The sequence below is a fragment of the Myotis daubentonii genome, chromosome 2, assembly GCF_963259705.1.
Source record: "Myotis daubentonii chromosome 2, mMyoDau2.1, whole genome shotgun sequence".
Taxonomy (NCBI): Eukaryota; Metazoa; Chordata; class Mammalia; order Chiroptera; family Vespertilionidae; genus Myotis; species Myotis daubentonii.
Window position 1 is genome coordinate 39111536 of NC_081841.1, and position 16005 is coordinate 39127540.

Below are 16005 nucleotides of genomic sequence, written 5' to 3' on the forward strand. Positions count from 1 at the left end.
AATATTGTACACTTTTAAAGGTTTCCTGAAGAGAGGCATTTGTAGAGGCATGCTTACATTAAAAATTAAGAAAGATGGAAAAATTAATGAGTTCAAACACAACACATAAACTTAACCCAAAGAATAAAGTTGACATAGAAATTAAATATATAGACAACAAGAGATAACAGAAACAAAAACAGATTCATTGAAAAAAGACTTAGACAACTTTTATCTTTAAAAAATTATTTTTAAAAAGCAAAGAAAGCCAAATAATAAAATATTAGGAATGAAAGATATAAATACAAATAAAGGAGAGATTAAAAATAAGAGAATAGTATGGGAAAGGCTCTTTATTTCTTTTATATTTGAAAATTTAGATGAACTGGATAATTTCCTAGACAAATACAATTTAAGAAAACTGAATTAAAAAGAAATTCCAGGTAAAGATAACAGAGTCAGTACTTCCATTTAATTTTATTCCTTTCCAAAAGGCCATTAAAATGATAATAAAGAAATTTTAGAGGCATATATTCACAAAGATGGAGAAAAAGAAGAAAGACAGCTATAAAATGTTGGAAGCTAGAAAAGAGATGGAACAGTAAGTTGAATAGTAAGCAGGTAACTGACAAAGCCAAGAATCAACTCTATTTACATAAATCTAAAATTCTACCTCTAGGGCAGTGGTTCTCAACCTGTGGGTCGCGTCCCTTTTGGCGGTCGAACTACCCTTTCACAGGGGTCGCCTAAGACCATCCTGCATATCAGATATTTACATTACGATTCATAACAGTAGCAACATTACAGTTACGAATTAGCAACGAAAATAATTTTATGGTTGGGTCACAACATGAGGAACTGTATTTAAAGGGCCAGAAGGTTGATAACCACTGCTCTAGGGCCATATGTTTAAAATCTAGATTCTAAATGTGAATGGGCTCTCGAATCAGAAGACCTAGGTTTAAATTCCAGCTCTGCCACTTAGTATCTGTGTTTTGGAAAAAGCTACTTAACTTCTCTCTGTCTTACTGTAAAAGGAGGATGACAATATATATACCTCATGGGGCTGTATGCTACAGAAAGAAAAAAAAAAAATTACTCCTTTTTCCCAAAATTGCATTTACTTGGTTTTTTTGTTGATTGGTTTTGTTTTCCTGTTCCTACTCCCTCAAAAGGAGAAAAAAACAAAATATATTTCAGTGACTTAAAAATTAAATTAGGTCCAGCTCTGGAACCAGACTTTCTGTGAACAAATCTGGCTCCAACACACTGTGACTTAGGACAGTTGACTAAACTTCAGGCACAGTGCAAGAAATTGTGGTTCGGTCTCCTCTTGGACAAAAAAGTGATACCTTCCTCATAATGTTATAAAGATTAAATAAATTTATAATTATAAAGTGCTTAGGAAATACCTGGTATACAGTAAGAGTTCAATAAGTATTATTATTAAAACCAAGAATATGAAACATTTTCACTACTTGGCAAGTATACTAGTAAGTACATCATTGTGAATATCACTTTTATTCTATCTGCTATATTACTAATGGAACATGTAGGACTGTTATGTTTTCTATTTGTTGCTTTCTCTTCCTCTTTTTCTCACTAGCATCTGTTTCTGTAACTTAAGAAAAATTGAAGAATGCCAAGTGATTATGATTAACAAGCTGGGCTATTAGACTAAAGGCATCTTTAAAAATCATGATTCTATTCCTTCAGTTTATATGCGATGAAACTTAGTGACTTCCCCATATCTTCCAGGCTCTTTTTAACTGAATGAGACCTAAATCAGATACTGATTGTTGGTTCAGCACTCTTAGCAGATCCTGAAACACATCCTGCCAGGTGAGGAAAATAGGTTGTACAGAGTATTTTACTCCCAGCTCTAAGGCCAAACTTTTAGGTCTGGCTATTTGAGCTTTATAAACTCTGCCAACTATATGCAATACAGTTTTATATTTATGTATATACATATATTCTACTATGGAAGGGAAACATTATTTAGCCATTATGGCTTCCCAGATATAACTAATAGAAGGCCAAATCTAACCTGTGACAAAAATAACACAGTAGACATTTGTTAATGCACAAATCTAACAGGTACTATTATGTTGCTTATAAATTATCCTGGACTGATCTAAATGATGCTGTTTTTCCAACAATTTCAATCTTTTGTCTTAACGTCCTACATCTAATGACTTCCAATATATACATTCAATTAAAAGAAAAATCAATGAGAACAAACTGTGTGGTTATTTTCCTAGCACGTTTCTTTAATCAAGTAGCAAGTTTGCAATTTTGAAAGAAAAAAAATCAAAACACAAAGAAAATCATTTACCTCTGAACATTATAAAGTACACAGCTAGAAGAGTGGCAAACATTCTTCAGTACAACACACAATATGAAATTTTCAAATTACAACTCCAATCTCATTTAAAAAAAACAAAATGACAAATATATGTTGATGAAGGCAATACAGAAGAACAAAATGTATAAGAAACAAATTGAAAGAGTCAACACTACACCACTTACCTTTCTACACATGGTGAAAAGTATTTCTAAATGCTTTGGATTTGACAGTAAAGTATTTGTATCTATTGTCACATAATTATGCAGGAGTGGCATCATGTCTGGAAAAAAATTCAAAATCCCAGTTAGACTTGACTAATAGAAGAAGAAATAAATTACTCCCCCTGAAACCACATTTCTGTTGCACACACACATTACTATCCTCCCTTGCTACTACAAAATGCTAGAAACAAAAGTGATAAATCTACCCTATTTATAGATAAGGAAAACGTGGATCAGAAAGATTAAATTGCTCATCATTGATGTAGTGATTATTCTAAATATTATTCTTCTCCACAGTACTCATCACCACCTGACATACTACATACTTTCTTCCTTCTCTGTGCATTTCCATGCCTTCCCTTCTTCCCATACTAGAATGAAGACATCAAAAAAGCAAGGGTGGCCCTGACTGGTTTGGCTCAGTGGCTAGAGTGTCAGTCTGCGGACTGAAGGTTCGATTCCGGTCAAGGGCATGTACCTTGGTTGGGGGTGTGCAGGAGGCGGCTGATCGATGTTTCTCTCCCATCAATGTTTCTAACTCTCTCTCTCTCTCCCTTCCTCTCTGTAAAAAATCAATTAGATATATTTAAAAAAATAAGCAAGGGTGCCCTGGTCGGTGTGGCTGAGTTTGTTGGCTGTCCTCCCATGCACTGAAAGGTTGCTGGTGCGATTCCTGGTCCGGCACATGCCCAGGTTGCAGGCTCAATCCCCAGTACAGGGCGTGCAGGAGGCAGCCAATCCAAGTTTCCCTCTCACATTGATGTTTCTCTCTCTCTCTCAAATATTTTTTTTTTAAAGCAAGGGCTATTTTGTTCACGGTTGTATTGCTGAGCTTAGAACAGTGATGGAGTATAGTCAGTATTCAGAAAATATTAATAGAATTAGTGTACGGAAAATATTCTCTGATCGCAAACTAATTTAAGATACATAGGAAACACAGGCTCCCTCCCATTGCCTATATTCCTGAAGCTGAAAATCACTGCTACAATAGCCCCAACCTTGACAGAGAAATAAGAATAATTATTTTCTGATTGGTACTGAAATCATCTATGTCTTTATTTCAAGTATTAAAGGAAATAATATCTAGATTCAGAAAAGCAAAAATGTTACATGGTCAAAACCATACCTGTAAAATATTCAAAACAATCCTGCTGAAAAACCTCATATAATATAGCTAGAAGCTGCCACATTTGAGGGGAAATACCACGGCAGGTCAAACTATATGCCAGGGAAAGAATTTCTTCATAGAATTCTGGAAAGAAGAAAATATCTTATTAGAATGTATAGTTTCACAGCTTTTATTACAGTATATTATTATAATTGTTCTATTTTATTGTTGTTGTTAATCTCTTGCTGTGCCTAATTTATAAACTAAACTTTATCATAGGTGTACATTATAGAAAAAAAACAGTTATATATAGGGTTTGGTATTATCCACAGTTTCAGGTGTCAATGAGGGTCTTAGAACGTATCCCCTGTTCTAAGGGGGGGGGGTCTATAGTAATATCCTGACTCACCTAATCTTTATACAAATTAACACTCTGCTATAAAAATTGACCTTGGGGGCAGTAAGATGTTAAATTAGACTCTACTCATGTCACATAAATCATTGTGTTCATTAGTGTAACATTTTAAGAATTCCTTTTGTTTTATAATAGCCAGGGCTTGAAAATTAGTCACCTAATTTCCTGCAATTACTACTGAGTACTCTTTTCTGGCTACTAGATTATGTTACCTGTTTTGCATTTGCTCTAGTAAGAAAGTAAAGAAAGGCACTTGTATCCAGAGGTCCTATTAGCAAAAAGCATCTCTAATTACTATTTCACCTGCATGAGAATCACTTGGAATAATCAGTAAAAATGCAGATTCCTGGGCTCTGCCTCAAACTAAGCATCAGAACCTCTGGGATACAGTCCAGCAATCTTCACGTTAACTAGCTCCTTAGTGGTTCTTACGCACACCAAAGTTTAACAACTACTGCTCTAGCCTAGCCAGTTTGGCTCCTGGGATACAGCACTGGCCTGTGGACTGAAGGGGTTGATTCCGGTCAACAACATGTACCTCGGTTGCAGGCTCCCAGCTCTGGTCATGGGCATACGGGAGGCAACCAATCAATGTGTCTCTCTCACATTGGTGTTTCTGTCTCTTCCTCTCCTTCCCACTTTCTCTAAAAACAATCAATAGAAAAAAATATCCTCAAGTGAGGATTTTAAAAAAAGAAAAGAAAAAAGAACTACTGCTTTACAGCAATGACTTCAAAAATAAGGAGGATATACCCTAAGCAGTGTGCAAGATAATCCACTAGATGGAAGAAGAATGTATTAGAACACTTTTAATCTTATCCTTTCGCATTTCTATTTTTATGTATGTAAATATATGCATATATATTAGAAGTGCATGCTCAATTCTCACTAATTTTTACTAAGTAATAAAACGTTTGGGGACAACTGCTCTTAAGCAGCAACATGCTTTTCTTGTATCCTTCTATCTGTATATTGTACAGATTGCACTTCCCTGATGCCCAAATGCCTTGGAGGCTAGCATCTTCCAACTGCTTGGATACCATGGAAAAGTAGCCGCCGTCTACAAATTCCCTTTCGTTTATAATAGCCAGCATTAGTTACTGACTCTAATCAGAAGCACCATAATAGAGAGCAGAACAATTAATTCACACTTCTGATAAGGTATGCAACCATCACTTCACATTTTTCAATCCCAGACTAAAGTAACCTCACCTCATCCCAGTCCTTGATTTCTAGAAATGTAACACTTAAGATTCTCTGCGCTTTAAAAATTTTAAGACCAAAACTTCTTAACTGGATGCATTAAGTTTCTCCCTAAATGAAAATACAGATACTAGAAAGTATATCCAAAAACTGAAGAGAATGCTATCTTTTCTCTCTCAAAATTGTCCATCTTCTTGAATCTAAAGGACTAACAATGCACTGAAAGTTCATCAAATATTTTTTAATTTTCAATTTACATTCTTACTCAACCCTCAAACTTACCAATTATATGTTTCTGTAAAACAAGATCAATGATCCGTAGACAGATGTTCTCTAACTGCTGAGTAACCTAAAGACAAGTTTAAACAGTTTAAAATTCATCTTAACCCTTAAGTTCATCTACAAATTTAATAGTATCCCAATAAAAATAACAAGGCTTTTTTTGAGAGAAATTGAGAAGTTAATGCTAAACTTTGTGTGAAAAATTACACATGCAAGAATACCAGAAAATTCTGAAACGTAAACCAATAATAGAAATGAGAATTACATCTATAATAAAATTATGAATTAAATAAGTTCCTTACCTGATATTTTATACCAAAATAAAGACCTAACAGATCAGATTTCAATGTTAATACAGTGGGGCCTTGACTTACGAGTTTAATTCGTTCCGAGACCGAGCTCGTTAAGGAGCTCGTTAACTCAAATTACTCTATCAACTCAATGCAAAAAATCGGCCAAGAGACAGCTGGTATCTCAAAAAAACTCGTTAGTCGGGACACTCATAAGTCAAGGCCCTACTGTACTTCAGACATGAAAAATACTAGAAGATATCAAAAGAATTGTGTGTAATCCTAAAGAAGGAAAATGACTCAAAGCCCAGAAATAAGAAATAAATATATTGAGTCATTTGGTATCAAAAATTAAAAATATCTGCATAGAGCAAGCGGAAGTCAAAGATAAATGAAAAATTGAAGGAAATATTTTCAAAGATAACACAAAGATAAAATTCCACTCACATGAAATCATAGTAACAAAAAGAAAGGCAAAGATTACAACAAAAGAAATATAAATGGACCTGACCTTATAAAAAGTTTATTCTAATACATAATAAGAGTAAAAATTCTAACCACAGGATTAACACTTTTCACCTATCTGACTGGTGATGATCAAAAAGTAGGGACTTTACATTGATTCAGGGAGCGTGAAGGACACCTTAGCAATATCCTTGAAACTACTCATACATGTATTTTTGATCCAGAAATTTGAATTAAAGAAATTTTCCCTCTGAATATATTATTACATGTACAAAATGACATGTAAAAAGTCATTGCAGCAACATTTGTGATTAGTAACAACCAATGTCCACTTAACAAGAGATAGTTAAATTATATCCATTAACAAGGACCAGCTAAGTAAATTAGGAATATTATACAAAGAGATATCATGCAACTATTACAAATATGTAATTTTATTGACTAATATGGAAGACTCACCAAGAAATATTAAGTAAAAAGTGGCAGATGAAAATGTATGCTATCATTTTCATTAAAGAAAAATACACATACTCACTTTCTGCCTGGATATAGTAGAGAAAAATCTCTGGAAAGATACAAAAAACCTGGTAAAGGAGCCACCTCCTTGAGAGGAGGATGAGATGTCTGGGGAGATGAGATCTCATCCTCCTTTTCACACCTTTTGAATTTTCAACATAGGTTTGTACTAAATATTTTTTAAATAAGAAAAAATTAAAATCCATGATGGATTCCATTTTTTATCCAAGTACCCTATTTCAACTTTTGAAATTATTAATATTCAACTTAAACTACAGTCTTGAAATTCAAATGATCCAAATTTTTCCATTTCAGCATTTTCTATATATTTAGAACCACTAAGAAAAACTGCACATGCTTAAGATGTTTTAGACTTTCACTTGTGCTCTTCACACAGGAAGTATTTGTACATATATTCATTCACATGTGATTTCCCCTTTCAAAAATAATGTTCTCAAAAATGTTTTAACAAGCTAAAATTTAGTCATAGGACAGGCAGTCAGGAAACAAGATTCTGGTTCTTGTTTTGCCCCTAATTATCTATGACGGTGATTTTCAACCAGTGTGCGTGCCACAAGAGGCAAATTGGTGTGCCTCAAGAATTTTTGAAACATGCAATACCTGCCCTGGCTGGTGTGGCTCAGTTGGTTGGGCATCATCCTGTACACCAAAAGGTGGCAGGTTTGATTCCCGGGCAGGGCTCATACCTAGGTTGCAATCGATTGATGTTTCACTCTCACATTGATGTTTCTCTATCTCTCCCTCTCCCTTCTTCTCCCTCTATAAAAATCAGTAAGAGCATATCCTCAGGTGAGGATTAAAAAGAAGCAGAACTTAAAAAACACACGCCCCAGCCTTCAGAATTGTGAGAAATAAATGTTTGCTGTTTAAGCAACACACAAACACACACAAAAAAACACGCAATACCTGACTATGTAGTCAGGGGCAGTGACCTCTTCTCCCTTAGACTGTCAAATTTAAAACTGACAACAGCCAACACAACAATAGATGTCCCATGTGAATAAATCAAAATTACACATATTTTTTGTCAGATAGGCAAAAAGTGTATATTTTTGGTGTGCCACAGAATTTTAGTTATTATTTTATGTGTGCCATGAGATTAAAAAAAAAAAAAAAACACATTGAAAATCGCTGATCTAAAACCTAGGTAAGTCATTTAGCTGAAGGTGTTAAGTTTTTTCATCTGTAAGTAAGGAAGATGGATATGATTAGTGCTCTTCAGTTTTACCCCTGGCTTGCCTTCCTTGATAATCTCATAGTAACTTCTCATGCTCCTTTAACTTTATTTGAAATTCAAAATAAATGTAATATCAAGAGTAAAAAAATTAAAACAAAAATAGAAAATGCTGTTTTGTTTTCAAAGTAATCCTTTTGCTCATTCTACCACTGCCTGTCCTCCACACACATACTTGGGAAAACTGGATGAGGCGATTTCTCAGGTCTCTTCAAATTTAAAATACAAGTTCTACATATAAGGTGAAAGAATTATCCTCAAGTATACTTGCTGTGATTTAATTTGGAACACCTCAGTTTCCAAGAGTCCCATATAGTTTCAAAAGGATACAAAACTAAAATAATGAATATGGAAATTAAAATTCGCATTGAGCCTTTTAGGTGAAAGAAGGCCAGCCCAGGAAAAGAAGATCGAACCATTTTTAAGAATCTGGTAATCGTGTATTGGTATGTGGTAAACACAAGATAAATCAGTAGCCACAGGGTTTAACAATGCTATTTAAAGAACTGGCACCTGCTTTCCCAAATCCTCACTGTATAAAACAAGAGTTGCCATCATTGCTAAATAAGTCAACTTGAGCTCACAGAAAAACACAATCTAATTTGAATTAAGGAAAGGTTATGTAACACTTGGGGAGGAGAGCAGCGGGTTTTAGGTGGAGATACACAGATATATCATCAGGATGATTTGACTGCAAACCCAAAACTTGATGCATGAACAAGTCTCTTGTTTTCCACTTCTGCAAAATGGCACTACCATTACGTGCTCCATCCAACTCATAGTGACGTGGGTACTATTATATCAGCTAATGCAGGAGTAGGGCACCTCTTACTGCCAAGGGCCATTGGATATTTATAGCATCATTTGCAGGCCATACAAAATGATCAACCTAAAATTTAGCCTGCTACCTTTGGTCAAACATTTAATTAACTCACCCCTAATGCCTTGGCAGGGCCAGAACAAATGACTTCAGGGGCCTGGGCCGGACATTCCCCACCCTGACCTAATGGATGTGAAAGCACTTGATGACTGTCTGCACAATTCTTATCCCAATATTATTCTGGAATTCAGTTCAGGGAAAATGATGTTTTAAACTCTTCTTCCCTTCCATCCTCACAATATTTGTTACTCGGAATTTTGTTCCATTACTTAATATTTGCCACTCTGACTGATGGCTATCACTCTCCACTGAGAAGACTACACTATGGATTCAGAAGGCAGAGCTCATGTCTCATACAATTTAGTATTCCCTAAAAACCTCGTCATGTGCTGAACTTAGTTCATTTAATTCAGAAAAAAGGGATATAGTATACACTTTATAACCACAGGTAATATTTCCCATCAATTATTTTAATATGTCTTTAAAATTCGAGGATAATTTATAAAATCTAGCAACATAACTAAATAGCAATTTAAAAGTCACAATTTTAAAATTGTGCCCATTGAGCATATAAATTTCAGTTACAGTTACTATAATGACAAAATAAAATACAAAGAAATCCCACCTCTTTATGATCTTCAACAACTGTCAAGATAGTATCAATGGTATGTAAAATTCCCATAGCCATTACTGTTTTGTCTTCAACTTCTTCATATTCATCACTTTGAAGAACTTTGCCAAATATCTCTGCCTATGAAAATAAACATATTCAACAATTAGTAGTTATACCCACCCCTCTATTATGTTAGCAAAAGAGCAGCATCACACATATAAATGTCAACAACATTATGTATTTTGTTGTTATGTTTTAAATATAGCCATTTTTTCCTCATCTGGCCACTAGAGTGAAATATATACGTTAGCTATTACAATCAGATAGCTAATACTTAACTCTGGTTGTCATTAAACAAATAAATTCAAAATCTGGGAAAATTGAAATCTAATAATACTCAAATGAAAAATTCGATAAAAGGTTTAGAATACAAGGTCAAGGAATCATCTAGAAAATGAAACGAAAAGAACAGAGATGGAGAGAGAGGTAAGGAAATCAGAAACTCAGTCTTGGCCCAATACTCTACATCAGAACTATAGAACAGAAAAAAGAGCAGAGAAAAATTCATCAAAGAAGTAACACAAGAAATTGCCTGAAACTGAAGAAAATGAGTTTCAAGATTCAAAATCCAGAAAGTGAAAATTTAAAAGGCTCACATTAAGGCAAAATCACAATGAAATCTCAGAATATTATAGATAAAATACATTAATCTTAAATGTTCTTATATTTAAATCTAATTAACTATAGAAATTAACTGTCAATGGTCCCTTGGCCCCACCTCTCACTGTAGCCATTGCTGCAGCAACCACTTCCACAAGGGCTTCCACCAGGTTTGCTCAGGCACAACCTGACATGGTCTTGCCTCAGGCTTGAGCCCTTGCTTCCTGCCCCAGAGCTTCTCTGATCCATGTGCAAACCAGAAGTGCAGGGGAATTAACCACCTATAGGGGGCCACATCTGACCAAAGGAGCCAGCAGCTGAAGTATACAGGGTTCTCTCCCTTGACTGAGTTCTGAGCCACATCCATAGTCTCAATAGCATAACCTGGTATTGGCTTCTCCTCCTTTGCGGTTCATGACCCTTCCCCACTCCCATTCCCCAGAATTACTTTCTAAATCAACTACCTAGGCTCATAGCTAGTGGAAGAATTAGACCATACATTATAAAACACACACACAATACCACATCAGTAGTTATGGGTGCTCTAAGGGAAAGTCAAAGGTAGGTAATGGGTTGTGATGAGGAGCTATTTTGCTCACAGTGGTCAGCAAAAGTCTTGGAGGTGGTGGCATCTGAGCAGAATGAGGGGAGGGAGCCAGCCAAATGGATATCTAGAGGGAGTGGCATGTGAAAAGGCCAGGAGATTGCAAAGAGCATGGTGACCTCTGAGAATAACAAGGAAGCCAGAGGGTGGGCAAACTTTTGACTCGAGGGCCACAATGGGTTCTTAAACTGGACTCAGAAGGAGCTGCGGCCGTGTTTCCCGACGTTGCCATGTTAACACTGCTGCTGGTGAAGGAGCGGAGGGGAGAGCAAGAGAACCCTCCGCTCTTTCGGCTCCCCGGGCTGGATAGAACAGCCGAACGGGCCAGATCCAGCCCGCAGGCCATAGTTTGCCCACCGCTGGGCTAGAGACTGGTGTGTGAGGGAGAAGAGAGATGTGGGCAGCAAGATGGCAAGGCCAGACAACCTGAGGCTTTGTAGGCAGTAGTGCTGGGAAACTCTTGGGGCTTAAACTGATGGCTCTGCTAGGGCCTCGACCTATCCCTGGGACCCGGAAATTTGGGGTATACAGTGGGGCCTTGACTTACGAATTTAATTCGTTCCGTGACGGAGCTCGTAACTCAAATTACTCGTATGTCAAATCAATTTGACAAATCAATTTGCTGGGCTGATGTTGTGGCGTTCACTGTGACATTTGCTGTGCCAACTAGCGGTGGGGTATCTGAAGCTGGCTCATAACCCGAATTTTAGCTCGCAACTCAAAGCAAAAAATCGGCCAAGAGACAGCTCGTATCTCGAAAAACTCGTTAGTCGGGACACTCGTAAGTCAAGGCCCCACTGTATTGGGCTTCACATACAGAAAATGGAAAATGAATACCTGAGCGCTCACATGGACACTGGATCTAGATCTCTTTGTAAAACTGGGACCTAAAAAGGCAGTACACCAAATAAAAAGATGGACTAGAAAATAACTTCACCCCACAGGGACAAGTAGGACATGAGCAGTGTGTGCACAACTTTGTCACAATTTCAAAGGAAACTGCTTGCTTCCCAACTCCTCTTTTTCCACTCCCTGTGGGCTTGAATTCAAGTGTGTTGCTGGTAACTTAGCTTAGGATTGTCCTGCAGTGGTCGGCAAACTCATTAGTCAAGAGCCAAATGTCAACAGTACAACGATTGAAACTTCTTTTGAGAGCCAAATTTTTTAAACTTAAACTATATAGGTAGGTACATTGTTATTAACTTAATTAGGATACTCCTAAAGCTTAGGAAGAGCCACACTCAAGGGGCCAAAGAGCAGCATGTAGCTTGCGAGCCACAGTTTGCCGACCACGGTCCTAGGGAATGGTGGGAAGAAACTGGGTGCTTGGGGGGACCTTGTCTTCCTGCCTGCTTCCTCCAGACTGTTATTAACATAAGAGAGGAATAAACTATCTTGTTTGAACTATAGAAGAAAAGAGAGCAAACGTTTTTACATTAACACTAGAGGCCCAGTGCATGAAATTTGTGCACTCTGGGGGGGGGGGTCCCTCAGCCTGGCCTGCGCCCTCTCACAGTCCAGGAGCCCTCAGGGAATGTCCGACTGATGGCTTAGGCCCTCTCCCCAAGGGGAGAGGGCCTAAGCCAGCAGTTGGACATCCTTAGCACTGCCACAAAGGCGGGAGAGGCTCCCGCCACCGCCTCTGCACTTACCAGCCGTGAGGCCAGCTTCTGGCTAAGCAGCACTCCTCCTGTGGGAGCACACTGACCACCAGGGGGCAGCTCCTGCACTGAGCATCTGCCCCCTGGTGGTCTGTTGCGTCATAGCAACCAGTCATTTCACCATTAGGTTGATTTGCATATTAGTCTTTTATTACAGGCTAGATAGGATTACAATTACATATAAAACCAAACTCCAAATTTTGGAGTTTAATTTATTTAGATTAGTCGGGGCTTTTATACCAAACAGCCCTCCCAGTCTTACCAAGTGTTGGGTCATATCGACAGCAATGGAGGCTATTTCTTGACTGTATTCACATATCATCTTCTGGATAACATTCGTCACATCGTCATTTTCTGTCTCTCTAACAATGTGCAACAGCTCCTGCATAATAGGCCTCACATGTGGCTTCATATACTCCTTAGCTAAGGCAATAAAATAAACACAATCACTAAAAAATTAGCCATTCACAAGTGATAAAAGGAATCAACTTGCTCACAAAGGTAAGTGACACAGGGTAATAGGTTCTAAATAGATACTTGCTCTATGGTAAGTTGCAAAGCTGTACCAAAATAATCTTCATCACTATATATCAATATTCCCCTAAGTAATACAGAGAGAATCAGTCCTGCACAGGAGAGAACTGTCCTAACCAAAATGCCAATAGCCCCCATGACTTATACAACATGGATATGAGACCAGGATACAAGTATAAAAAATAATGTACATAAAACTATGCCCACTGCTGATGGTGCCCATCCCCTGCCCCACCACATCTCTTTTCACCCTCCTCCCCTCATATTCTTATGCAATATTCAGACCACCATTAAAACATTGTTGACTAGAGGTAAACTAGGTGCATGTTTACTTTCAAAGGTTTATTTGAACTTTGGACAGAATATTCTTCTAAACAAACAAATGAGATATCTGGGTTATCACTCACTAGAAATATTACTTGCTACTTTCAGAAGTAGCAGAACCACAGAATTCTAGAGTTGAAAGGATCTTGAAGCTATCTACTCCAACCCCCTGAATTTAAATGTATTAGATATCCAAGTCATGACAAATCATGTGCCTTGCCCAGCTTTATATGCAAACTAGAGGCCCGGTGCACGAAATTCATGCATGGGTAGGGTCCCTAGGCCTGGCCAGTGACCAGGGCCGATTGGGGCCTTCAGGCTGCTGACTGGGGCGTTCCTTCATTCCGTGCCGCCCCCTGGTGGTTAGCACACGTCATAGCGAGCGATCAAATTCCTGGTCTCCAGGTAGTACTCTTGAGGGGACAATTTGCATATTACGCTTTTATATATAGAGACTGGTAGCACAATCAAAATTAGACACCAGTTCTCTTAATTCCCAGTCCACCTAATACCCAACAATTATCAACTTCTTCCCTAATCTAAAAGTTTTCTGGAAACCATAGTCAAAAGGAACTCCTAAAAAAAGTCAAAAGTAAACTTCTATAAAACTGTGAGGGGCAAAAGTTCAGAAATCTAAACCCTAAACCTTAAGACTTAAAGAATTATTCTTAGTAGGAAAGAAAGTGAATAAGACTATTTGAGAAGGCCACGTCCAAAAATAAACAAACAAACAAATATTCTAAAAGGTGTTTTTGGCTTTACCTTGTGTCTGGTTAGAAATTAATGACTGAAGAGCAAGGGCAGCTTCAACTTTGACGGGCATCTCCTTATCTTCAATCAAGCTCTTCTTTGCTAGTTCAAGTGCATTTCTTAGATTGAGCTCATTATGAAACTTCAAAGAACTAAATGCATGAAGTACCCAACAGGACTATGTTACAAGGAGAAAGTAAAGAAGAAACTATTAGGATTACGGCATTCTATAATAATGTCATGCATAACTTCTTACTAATTAAAGTGTCATTAATTCTACCACGTACTATTTGTTTTTTAAAGGGTAGCATATAAGCCTTAGTTGCTAATTTCTGGATTTCTCTGTTGTCTTATGTTTTTTAAAAAAGGCAGTTTGATTACTTCTAAATTACCTATATGCAATAGCATTTTTCACAGGAAAAAGAAAACAGAGCCAAATTTAAGTGTCTCTGGGGAAAAATGTCCACCCTTTTTCAAACATAAATCCAAGCCCTTATGCTTGAATTGCCTTCAAGTTTGTGAACCATGTACTGAATAAATTCAGAGAACTTGCCCTAAAAAAAAATATCCTGTTTATGCTTTTAATAAATATTATGATTCATAATTAATTTCTTATTTACATGTAAAAGCTACTACAAACCAATGTTTGACATTTATTTGCTGGCCTTTACAGCAAACAAATGAAACATTATTTTCCCTTACACTACAGCAAACTCCCTTTTTTTCACTCACATAGGTACAAAGAATTTAAACCTTGTGTAGATTATCAAATTTTAAACTCCTAGACCACAAAATCGTATTACTTTCTTAAATTCTCTACGTGCATAAAACACAATCAACAGTTGAATTACTAAAGACTTTTATCAAGAGAATTACAATTTATACATCCTCTCAAAGATAGAAGCCTACCTGTAAAAATATTTGTGTGGCCTCAACATCTCTAATCTACATTTGCCCAAATATTTCTCCAATGATGATTATCTTCTGTTTATAAAATGCTTTGAAGTGCATAAGGTATTATTAATATACTAGAGGCCCGGTGCACAAAAATTTGGGCACTCGGGGGGTCCCTCAGCCCAGCCTGTGCCCTCTTGCAGTCTGGGACCCTTCGGAGGATGTCCACCTGCTGGCTTAGGCCCGCTCCCTGAATGATCGGGCCCAAACTAGCAATCAGACATCCCTCTGGCAGCTCAGCAACCCTCGGAGGATATCCACTTACCAGCAGAGAGCAGACCTATGCTGCAGTCAGACATCCTTAGTGCTGCTAAGGAGATGGAAGAGGCTCCCGCCACCACCGCTGTGCTGGCAGCCATCAGCCTGGCTTGTGGCTGAGCAGAGCTCCCCCTGTGGGAGCACACTGACCACCAGGGGGACAGCTCCTGCATTGAGCATCTGCCCCCTGGTGGTCAGTGTGTGTCATAGGGACCAGTCATTCCCAGTAGTTCTGCTGTTAGGGTCAATTTGCATATTACCTTTTATTATATAGGATAGAGGCCTGGTGCGCAGGTGGGGGCCAGCTGGTTTGCCCTGAAGGGTGTTCCAGATTAGGGTGGGGATTCTGTTGGGGTGCCTGGCCAGCCTGGGTGAGGGGCTGATGGCTGTTTGCAGCTGGTCACATCCCCTTCAGGGTGGAGGTCCCCACTGGGGTGCCTGGCCAGCCTGGGTGAGGGGCTGATGGCTGTTTTCAGGCTGGTCACACCCCCTTTAGGGTTGGGGGTCCCCACTGGGGTGCCTGGCCAGTCTGGGTGAGGGGCTGAGGGCCATTTTCAGGCTGGCCAAGCCCCCCAGACGGAAGCTCCCAGCCTCTCCTTTTTTTCTTTTCTTTTTTCTTTTTTTATTCTGGGATTTATTTAGCTTCTAGAATTGAAACTTCGTTGCCTTTTGCGGAGGCTACAGCC

General features: G+C 38.1%; 1 protein-coding gene across 3 annotated transcripts in view; it reads right to left on the reverse strand.

Annotated features, from left to right (window-relative positions):
• IPO8 (importin 8) overlaps positions 1-16005 on the reverse strand; it is a 60429-nt gene that overhangs the window by 15100 nt on the left and 29324 nt on the right. For all 3 annotated transcript variants that reach the window (XM_059682483.1, XM_059682484.1, XM_059682485.1), the window contains 6 exons: positions 14120-14285; positions 12762-12922; positions 9587-9712; positions 5556-5622; positions 3674-3799; positions 2509-2606 (listed from right to left, as the gene is read on the reverse strand). In XM_059682483.1, coding sequence (XP_059538466.1) covers positions 2509-2606; positions 3674-3799; positions 5556-5622; positions 9587-9712; positions 12762-12922; positions 14120-14285 — 744 coding nt within the window. The remainder of the gene's footprint in view (positions 1-2508; positions 2607-3673; positions 3800-5555; positions 5623-9586; positions 9713-12761; positions 12923-14119; positions 14286-16005) is intronic.